At 40.1% G+C, this 11280-nt stretch overlaps 1 protein-coding gene across 1 annotated transcript in view; it reads left to right on the top strand.

Annotated features, from left to right (window-relative positions):
- Positions 1-1046: 1046 nt before the first annotated feature.
- SLC25A24 (solute carrier family 25 member 24) overlaps positions 1047-11280 on the top strand; it is an 18395-nt gene continuing 8161 nt past the window's right edge. Inside the window, exons 1-7 of the mRNA XM_025206500.1 lie at positions 1047-1077; positions 1920-2046; positions 3152-3239; positions 6803-6914; positions 7913-8071; positions 9002-9154; positions 10360-10467. Of these exons, the coding sequence (XP_025062285.1) occupies positions 1977-2046; positions 3152-3239; positions 6803-6914; positions 7913-8071; positions 9002-9154; positions 10360-10467 (690 nt within the window). The 5' untranslated portion in view covers positions 1047-1077; positions 1920-1976. The remainder of the gene's footprint in view (positions 1078-1919; positions 2047-3151; positions 3240-6802; positions 6915-7912; positions 8072-9001; positions 9155-10359; positions 10468-11280) is intronic.

Raw genomic sequence — 11280 nt, 5'->3', positions numbered from 1 at the left:
GGGCTCATGATTTATCCTATAGTACATTGGCCTGGGCCCCAGCAGAGTCAACAGAATTTGAAGCCATGGTGATGACCCCAAAGCTCAGCATTGGTCAGTATGTGTGTGTGTACTCCAGATTCCCCCCTCCTCCTCCCCACCCCACAGCCATGTGTTAATTAGTCCCCACTCATGACTGGAGCTGGGTGATCTTGTCACAAGTTCTGGGATCCTCCAAAAATTTACATATAGATGAGATGCAGGGCAACATGGTCTGGCTCCACCACATGGAGGTAGGGGCCACTCGAATCATATGCAACAGGCTGAGAGAAGGGGTGACAGAGGGATTCTGGGTAAACTGTTTGGGGCCCCATTTGGTGATGTTTGCCAGACATTTAAGGCTGGTGAAACAGGAATCCTTGGAAATGGGAAAGAAAGGCACAGGTTAGCTGTGGGAGTGAAGAGAAATAAAAATGTATTCAGAGTAGTAGCTCACTCTGACTTGAAAAGGAGTAATCGCCGAGGGGTCTGGCAAGTTCACAGCTAGGACTAGCAATGTGGACTATCAATTGTTTAGCAGAGACACTGTATTAGAGGCACTAAGCATTTTCAGTTATAAATTATATTAATATGTTCAAACAATTCTTGCTTTTTTGAGAGATTTCAAGTGAGGTGCTTGAAATGCTGCAGATTAAGGGAAGCATTCTGTTCTCTGATCAGTATTCTAACCACAGTGCATTTCTCATTCAGTGTTCTATCTCATTAAGAGCTCTGCATGTCAAAGGAGAGCAGAATACAGAAGTTGATATTTGCTCGAAAGAGCTGAGAGTAGAGTGTCACTGTAACTTCTCTGCTCCAAGTGATTAGCATGCTGCAACTCCCCATTTATCACTTCTCCAGACACAAACATGGCAAGGTGTTCTGACGCTTCAGTGACTAATGTAGAATAAATGCTGCTTAGAAAGTTAGGTCACAACTTGAATATCTGTTCTTCTCTCAAGCGTGTACTCCCAGAGTGTGACTAGGTTAACAGCAGAAGTTCATAGGAAGGTAGGGGCTGGAAAGGAAGGACCTTATGAGGTCCCAACCTCCTTACAGGTATATCGTTTACACACCCTATTTCTACCTCATTGTTAATTTTTTATCTAGAATTATGTGAAAGGATATTTTATCCCAATGTTCCTCTTTACAGTTTCCAATTAACATAGCATTCCTGGTAAAAAATGGGATGAAAACAGTATTTTCCTATTCACTCTGGGTGGGGTGTGGTGTAGTGTAGCTATGGGTGGAAATTGTTAAGATAAAAGTGTTACCTTCTGAAACTCTGCCCTTTTGAGATACCAGTGTAGATGACTTTAGAGCTGCATATTATGAAGCACTTTTCTTCTATGCAGTGTTTGAGCACTGAAAAGACCAACTGTGCTGTCATTCACATTGTCATCATTAACTTCCATAATTAATAACTCATTTAGATGGATAGCATAGATATAGCTGTATTGGCTACACTAGGTTCACATTCTGAAAGTTTTCTTTGCAATACAAAAGCTTAGAGAATTTAGGTTTAAATTTGGCCTTTTCCTGGTTTGCTTTGTTTTGTTTTCCAATGAATGTATCCTGGAGTGCAGGATGGCAGCCCCCAGAAGAGTAATGGTTTGGACCCTGATATATATTTTTTGGGTTAAAGGGGTTATTTATGCTAAATAATAAAATTCTGGAATTGGGACCATATCGGTTTAAGTAAGCACTCAGCATGTGCCTAAATCTTAGAACTTGAGCACAACTATAAAGTCAATAGAAAATATTTTCCTGAACTGGGATCAAAATTTGTTAATTTTGACCTACACTGTGCCATGCTGTTGTATGGCATAATTTGGAAAGGAGTATTCAAATGCATTAATATTTATTATACTAATTTTTATTGAATTATTTTTCTCCAACAGAAAATTTTTCAAGCTGGAGACACTAATCAGGATGGACAGCTAGACTTTGAAGAATTTATGCAATATCTTAAAGACCATGAGAAAAAAATGAAACTAGCATTTAAGAGTCTGGACAAAAACAATGATGGTATGTCTTGATTTCCCCCCTTCCCCCACCTTTTCCTGGTGTTCAAAATGCTTTTTGAATGAAAAGATACATTTTTGTTCAGTACATATACTGAACTAAATGTACAGAATACAACATGTGAACATGAAACCTGTACTTGCTTCCTTTTTGATGTCAGTGGGATAAGGAGAACTTAATCATTTTACTATCCACCTTGGAGTCACAGACTAAAAAATATTAAAGACTATAAAATTATTATGTTCTCCTTTATTTACAGGCTTAGAGTAAGCTACCCTGAGGATCCTTGCTCCATAGCTGGAGTAGCTGTGAGGAAGTCTCTAACTAGAAAATATTTTTCTCAGTCTTTGATAGAAATTGACTAACTAGATATTTGTATCCCTCATTCCTATTGCATGTTAGTGACGTTCTTATGTATAGGGACCTACATGAATCAAGGAGTCAGGTGGCCAATTTCACGGCGCAATTTTGTGGGACTGCCCAACATTTTCATGGGTTTATTGTGGCAGCCCCCCATGCCGCCGATTGGTCAATGGGCTCTGGTGGCTCCCACCCCTCACTGCTGGTTGCCAAGAGGCCTGTCCATCATGTGGCCTTGTCCCTTGCTGCTGATTGGCCAAGACAGCTGTCTGTTCTGCTGCCCTGCCCCTTGTTGCTGATTGGCAAAGATGGATAGGGCTGTGTGATGGGCAGCCCTCTCAGGCAATCAGCAGTTGGCACTCCACCTGCCACTCCCCATCTTGGCTGCTCCTCTTCGTGCCAGTGGCTTCCCCCACCCCCAGTGGGTTGGAAGGCCAAGCCACAGTGGCCATGAGGACTGTTGGCTCCCACTGGGGGGGGAGCAATGACTGAGTTTGCAAAATGCCCATTTCCACAAAATCGCAAATTGAATAGGTCCTTATTTATGTATTATAGTGACTTAGCAGAGATAATGAAATTATACGTTTATAAGCTTATAAATTTAAATGCTCTGTGCTGCTTTGAATGTACTGTATAATGCAATTTAATGATTTTTCCAAATCTTTTAAGTGGATCAAAAGTCATTGACTTTGCTTTTAGCAAGATCTGAAGGAACTTTTAACATTTCCTTATTTTATACCATTTTAAGGAAAAATTGAAGCATCAGAGGTTGTCCAGGCACTCAAGATATTGGGTATAAATATTTCAGAACATCAGGCAGAAAAAATCTTACAAAGGTTTGTGTTTGTTTATTTCTGCTCAGTGTTCTTGAGCTTGTATTTCTTTAAATGGTTGTACGTAAGCATGTTTCTGTAATTCCAGCTCAAAGTTAAAAAGATGCATTTCTAATAAGCGTTAACTATTGCTTAAGAAAATGCAATACTCATCTTTCATTCTTAAATGTATACAGAATAGTATGAGTTCTTCTAATATGTAGCCCTTATTCCATCTTTGAGGCTAATGCTAACACATTTTCTGTTCATTCATTTATTAAGTTAAAAAATGCTTTTAGAGTTGCACATTAACAACTGTCACAGCTGCCCTATTGTAATCTGATATGTATATTATAAACTCTTGTATTCTACATAATGAATAGTAATTGGCTTACACTTTAACAACAAGAATATTTTCTGTTGGCTTTGTGCAGAGAACTAAAGATCTGTGAAGCCCCTTCCAAATGTCATAGTAGAGATTTTTCACGCACTTGTGTGAGGCTGGGTTTACATGTGTGCATAGGACTTAAAGTCTGAAAGTTTGTAATCAAATGAAATAATATTTCTCATTGCTAACTGACTGACACAGTGAATAACAGGGATTCAGGTTTTCTGTTTCATGTGGGGAAAATGCAGAAAAACACAGGTTTTCCCTTTTAAAGGAGAAAAACCCGGATTTTCCCCTTTGAAGCAGGAAACTGCTGGCAGGGAGCAAACCGTGGGCAGGGGGCACCGGTTAGTCACAGCTAATCCACTAGGGGCTGCTGCCCAGCTGTGGAGCTGTCACTTCCTTTCACCCTGATGGGCAGGGGCTGAGGTTGTGGTTGCGGACAGAGCCAGGGCTGTGAACCTCTCTTGTGCTCGGATCCTGATGCCAAAGAGAAGGAGGTGCCGAGCCCCCCATAGTGGTCAGGCAGGACCTTCCTACCACAGCACTGAGACTCCCAGCTATGCAGGGGGTCTGTCTGGCCTCTCTGCAGCAGCAGGGCCAGGCAGGGTGACAGGCTCCCTATACCCTAGGGCATTCCTGTGGTAGCATGGCAGGGATCCTGGGGGCAGCATCTGGGCTACTTCCATGGTGGAGCTGCTGTGTTGCTGCCCCTCGGAAATGCCCTGGGTCTGTGCTCACTGCATGAAGGACCAGCAGCAATCCCATAAGACTTGGCACTGCCTGCTCCAGCTGCCGCAGTGCCTCCTTGGCCTGAGCCAGCCATGCACCCAGCCCCGCCTCAGGCTGGGCTAGGCCTCACGTGGCCTCAGCGTCACAAGTGGGAGGGGGAAGGATGCAGCATGCCCTGTGGAGGCTGCCCCGCCAAAACCAAACTGCTCCCCCCACACCCTTCCCCGGGGCAAGATGGGGAGGGTTCAGCCCGGCAGCATGGAGGAGCACGCCAGATACAGGCTTCAGCAACACAAGCATGGTGAGAGGTGCAGGGAGCTGGTTGTCCTTCCCATTTCCTGCCACTGTGAGGGGGTGGGCAGACCCATGGTGCAGCTGGGAGTCTCAGTGCTGTGGCAGGAAGGCTCCATCTGACCCCTTCGTGGGGACTGGCACCTTCCCCCTGCTCCCCATGGCAGCAGGATTGGGATCTGGGCACAGGAGATGTCCACAGCCCTATCCCCTGCCCCTGCCTGTGGTGGCAAAGGGAAGCCACAGCTCTGCAGCTGGGCAGCACTGCCTAGTGGCTCAGCTGCACACACTACCCCCTGCCTGCAGCTTGCTCTCTGCCAGCAACTTGGGACCCGTGCAGCACCAGGAGCACATGAAGAGTTAGGGAGCTGGAGCCATTCCTCCTGGAGGTCACTAAACTATGTATGGCCTATCCATTAACCATTTAACAAATATAATTGGAAGAGGTTAAATGAACAGTATGTTAAATTATATTTACATTCCTACCTGCAGGGAAAGCTGGCAGGGCAGGGGGGTGCAGGTGACACTGCCAGGGCTTGGGGGTGGGCTGTGGTTCGGGAGTGAGGGGCAGTGGCATGGACAGGGGCAGGGCACTGGCATGTCAGGGCTGCTCAGTGCCACAAAGCTATGGGGTGGGGCAGTTGCAGTTGGACCCGCATGCTGGTGCATCAGGGAGCTGCTGCCGATAGAGAGCAAGTGAGAAGTAGGAAGGGGCTGTGGGTTGGGAATGAGGGGCATTGGCAGGGCTGGAGGGACTATGGCTTGGGAGTGAGGGGCACCAGCATATCAGGGCTGCTCAGTGCCACAAAGCAATGTGGGGACAGCTGCAGCTGGACCTGCATCCTGGTGAGCAAAGGAGTCAGAGGGAGCTCTTATTTTCCATGATAAAAAAACCCAAATCACATGCCAAACTATATTGGTATTTAGAATTCATTTTATTATAACAGTTGAGGTACTAGCAGGTTTCCAAATTGGATTAAAATTGTAAATATATCAATAAAACACTGTGTTCAACTGATACGTATATTTATAGCAGTGTTTCATTTTAATCGCAAAAAAATGTGGATTTGGGTTTTTTTTTTAACAGAGAAAACCAGGATCCCTGGTGATTTAAATAAAGTTTGTGCGTTAGGGATTCTGTGGTATGTCAATGCTGGAAATAAAAATAGGCTTCAGGTGAGATTTTGGGTTTGAATAACAAATATTTCTTTTTAAACATGGATGTAATAAATCCAAAAACCAAAACTGAAGACAGTTCTCACAGGGGAGTGGCAGGTGGAGTGATCATATATTCAGAATATGAAAATGGAGACAACTTGTGCTGTGAAAGTATACTTGTCAATTCTTTTAGCTGGCCCAATCCTGAACTTTAGGTCACAATGCAAGGTCTTACTTTTGAAGATTATAACAGAAATGACACCACAAGACCAAAAACTCCAGGCATAGTTTCATTCTGCCTTGTGGCTGCTAGGGCAGAGAGAGTATTATTTGAATAGTTGTAAGAGGAAGCCTAATCACAGGCAAGCCTCTGAAGAAATGGGTGGCTGGAATATGTCAGTACTTCTTTGTAAATAAAGCCCAAATCCTGGAAAATAATAAGTTTCTGCCCTATATTGTGTGTGTAGCAAGGTAGGATAATTCCAGTTGGGGATAATAACTTTGAATCTGATGATCCCACCAGATGTGGAGTAGATACTAGAGCACTATTATGAGGTATGTTTTATTATTCCTGATTTACAGATTGGAGAAGGTTTGTCTCACAGATTAAGTGCCTTGGTAAAGGCCACTTGGGAAAGTGGTGGAAATGGGAAAAAACACAGGAGAACTGGTTATTGGTCTCCTGCTTTTGACACATGGATATGCTATTGAATTTCCTATATTCCTTCCACTTACTTGGCTGCCAGAAAATGTCATATTCCAGGAGAGTAAACCTTCTTATTTTGCATCCAGAATTGAAGAATGCAATAATAATGCTCAAAGCTGGAGATTATGCAGTACTATAAAAAGGGGCACATATTAGATGTGCTAGGAGATGTGGCTAATTCAGCCTGAGTTATAATGCGGAAGCCAAGGTTAATTATCAATGAGGCTGCTACTCATGCAGTTCTCTTGTTTAATTTATTTTACCGTTCCCCAGAAGTAATTTATTTTGTACTTTATTTTGATTTTGTTTCAGCATTGATGCTGATGGGACAATGACAGTGGACTGGAATGAATGGCGGGATCATTTTATGTTTAACCCTGCTACAGACATTGAAGATATAATCCGTTACTGGAAACATTCCACTGTAAGTTTGGCTTGCACTTTAGTGCAGCTCAATTTTATACTTATTACATGTGATTTTTTAGGCATCATAGAATGCCTCACCTGGATTTTGCTCCTGAACTCATGTCTCTGGAAACTAATCTTAGTATTTCAAACCTTCTGAGAAGCTTCAGGCCTTTACTATATTTTAAATAACATACTATCTATGGGTGTCTATACATATGCTCTGGAAATGAATGGGGGAGGCGCTTTAATTAGAGTGACTCCGAGAGCTGCTCTGATTAAAGCACCCAGCTCTGAAAGCTGCTCTAATTAAAGCTGCTCTAATTAAAGTTTTGTCAAGTAAGCACTGCCATTTTTAAGTGCTGGGACGCTGATATACGAGATGCTGGGGCATGCTAGTTATCATACTTGATTAATCGAGTTTGCTTGACTATAGGCACTCTAAATCACAAAACCATTTTTTCTCCAAATATGTTGTTATTCTCATACAGCTATTCCTGTTTAAGTTTAAAATGCTACTCTTAAAATACCTGTGAATTAATATATGTGACTAAGTTACCTCTAAACCTCTTCCCCAGTATTCTGAATTGTTTTTATTTTTAAATAAAAATAAACATCCAACCTTCTTGGTAATAATTACCATTCCTATTTAAAAACTTGTTTCTCTCTCCTTTTAAGAGCAGATGTAACTTATTTACTAAATTTGAACTAACAGTGTTAAATAGAGTAGTGCCTTTTCTTTGTCATATTTATGCATGTCATGATGAAAATGAAAGGCTGTGTTTAAACTACTAAAAAAAAGGACAACCTTAAACTTCTGACTTGGGCAATTTGGTCTCTTACTTGTAATATTCCTCATCAGTCCAGTTGAACAGTTTCTTTAACTAAACATCTGTAAGTACATGGTAATTTGCTTGGCATCTGTTTGTAGGTCAGCCAGTTGGAGCTGTTAGTAAAATAACTGAGCAGATGATACAGGACCAGAAGTTATTTGCACTTTGCTTTGCATCCTAACAGGTGTTGGATATAGGTGATAGCTTGACCATTCCAGATGAGTTCACAGAGGAAGAAAAAAAATCTGGGCAGTGGTGGAAACAGCTGTTATCAGGAGGAGTGGCTGGTGCTGTCTCTCGAACAGGAACAGCACCGTTAGATCGCCTTAAAGTCATGATGCAGGTAGGTTGAAACATTGAAGTACCTTTAATTCTAGTAAGTCATTTTTCCATTTTCAACAGGGAATTGCTCTTGAAAACTAGTGGCATTTTAATTCTAGAGAAGCTTTTGAACTGTTTAGTATGTTGTATTACTTTAGGGTCCCGATCCTGAAATAATCCATGACTAGCTCTTGTCAGTATAACAGGTTGCAGGATTAGACTGTAAATTTTAGAATATTTTTTTTTCTGCCTTGCTGTTGGTATGTAAGTTAGTTTGCTGCTTTTCTGCATGTATTAAAAAATTGCACTTTAAAATAAGGTTTTGTTTACAGTGTTTTGTGGAGCATTCAAATTAATTTTTTAGCATCTGAAAAAGTTAACAAAAAAGATAGAAAATTAAGGTCACCAAAATCAGTTATGTTGGTATAAAATAACAGTGTATTATTACTATTATGGGATAATTGTGTTGTTGTTGTATATACTTTAACATTTTTATATGAACTTTACATATACTTGGAATGACAGGACTTTAATTTAATTGCTTGCGTACCACTGCATAGAAAATATCATATGTCCTAAAAAAAGCACATTCCACTGTGCATTTAGGTTCTGCATGTTGAGGCATTTTCTGCGTTCTATAGAAAACAAGCATTCGTATTCCTTTTTGACCCAGTATTAGATTTGGAAGAAATATAGCAGCAGCTATAAAAACAAGAAATACCTGTGATGATGATTTTCAAAAGAGTCTTTAATTGACAGCCTTTTCCATCAATTAGATTGTAGTTTTGGTGATCTAATACAGACATTTGACTGAGACCTGTTAAATTTAGTAATCCTTTCTTGGGCTTTTTTAATCAGTTAATTTGTTTACTTAAATTTTACACTTAAGTGCTCTGTTTCTTGACTCCACATATCTAACTTGAGGGTTTTTTTTTTCTTACTGTTATTTTAGGTTCACAGTTCAAAGTCAAATAAAATGAATATAGTAGATGGTTTTAAGCAGATGCTGAAAGAGGGAGGTATCCGATCCCTTTGGAGAGGAAATGGTGTTAATGTTGTTAAAATTGCACCTGAAACAGCTATTAAGTTCTGGGCATATGAACAGGTAATGTATTAAATCAAAGGGAGTGCTGAATACTGAAAACAAATAAACAAAACCTGAATGCAAATGATGATGATCAAAATATTTATGATGAAGTTATCATAGAATGTAGGAATTCTAATCATAGACCAGGAATCCATTTTGCTAGTTTAGAATGACTTGATTTGACTTCATAGTCACATTACTTGCTAATATGCAGTTTATTGCTTTTATATTGTGAGCAATATATATAAGAAATTAAATTTGTCATAACTTTTTAAACAGCTTGCCTACCTGCATAGCTTTTAAGGAGTGGTGCTGTAATCTTAACTGCTTAAATCTTGGTTCTACATGGCAACCACACAAAAAATTAGCATACTATTTTATTCTAGCACATATCCGTGTACAGGATTCCAGTTAAATCAGATGTCGTTATGCTACCGTAAGATGTCCTTGCCCTCAATTTCAGAGTTATATTTGTCTCTGAATCAGCATTTACATAACATATATTAAAAGCCTAATCTTTTTTTGGAAAGAGATCTCCTTTTCAGTTATGGTTTAGGATACTAGAACATTCAGAAATTGATATTTGCTTTCTTGTTTAAGATGGCTGCATCTTGCCAGAGTTAGAAGTAAGACCAAAGTAACCTACAGTACATCACTCGCATTGACAATTCCTGTACATGATTCTGAATACCATATTTCAGTGGTATTTCATAGTCTTTCACTAGTGTGCAGTGCCCATCTTTCTCAGCATTTTGCACCTTAAGTTTTGCTCAGCTTTTCAGTGACAGAAGTTGTTCTTCGTTCTACCTGAACATAACATTTATACTACCTCCTGCACATAATACTCAATCTTTCAGTCCTTGAGCAATTTGAAATTCTGGGTCTGCAATGAATGCAGTGTTCTGCCCCATTACTTACATGCAATTGTATGGGAGATTAGCAGAATTTGGGTCCCTTATTGTCTGTCCCAGAATTATTTGAGTCAGCTGAGGACAAGGTCTACAGCTCTTTTAATATAAAAGATCTTTATGGGTTGAAAAACATATAATACTCTTGTGAATTATAATGCAAAGAATTGGAGTGAAAATCTTGCTGGGTTTATTAGGTTAATTAGACCCCTATAGTTCATGTGCTTGGGCTTGTATATTGTACCATATTTCTGCTTCTTTTAATGGAACCTGCTTGCCTTAGACATATAATACCTTTGTTTCTTACCTACACAGTATAAGAAGCTATTTGCTAACAAAGATGGAAAGATAGGTATGATCGAAAGATTTATTTCTGGTTCTTTGGCTGGCGCAACTGCACAGACCTCTATTTATCCCATGGAGGTAAGCAAAACAAGACCTGTTTCCACTGAGATCAATGCCCAGATCCTGGTGACTTCAGCTGTGCCTAATTATTATGTTTGCTTGTATTCTATAGACTTACTGTTTCAGAATCACTCATAATGCTCCTGCATATTTTCTGTGATCCCGCATGATATGTTCTACACCTGGGTTTTTTTCCTTTCTGGTGACTTTATTATTTCTTTGTCATTTTCAGATTTTTATTTAAATTGACTTTAAAAGCCCATTTTTTTAAATTGGGACTGAGTCATGTTTTCCCTTTTTATAAGCCATAAGCTAGTGTTCCACTTCTTGTAGCATGGATTTCATATTAATTCCCCATTCAGAAAAGCACTCACATTCAGGGCAGTTTTTAAATGTTTGTTTTAAGATGAATTGAAACAGGATATATGTAGAGTGATCCATCCCCTCATGCTCTCTTAGACAGCAAAGGTCTTAGGCTTAGGGATGTTCTTAGCCTGAAATTACATCCTTGACTGAGTTTAATAGTCCCTGATGGACACTTCTTCTCTAAATGTGTTTAATTCTTTATTTTTTTTAAACCCAGTTATACTGGACATTACCCAGATTCAGTATATTATATTGACCTCCACAACATCCTGTAGCAGTGAGTTCCACAAACTGATTATGTGTTGTGTAAGAAAGTACTTTCTATTGTTTTCTGACTGATAACTTCATTGGCTGTCCCCTAGTTTTTGATACTGTTCACCTTTTCTACATCATTAATGACTATCAGATTCCCCTGTCATCTCCTTTTTTGTTTTTGAAGCTGTGCAGAGAGTGGGAAGTAGGGAA

The sequence above is a fragment of the Alligator sinensis genome, unplaced genomic scaffold (genome assembly GCF_000455745.1).
Source record: "Alligator sinensis unplaced genomic scaffold, ASM45574v1 scaffold535_1, whole genome shotgun sequence".
NCBI lineage: Eukaryota > Metazoa > Chordata > Crocodylia > Alligatoridae > Alligator > Alligator sinensis.
This window is presented reverse-complemented; position numbering and strand designations above follow the sequence as displayed.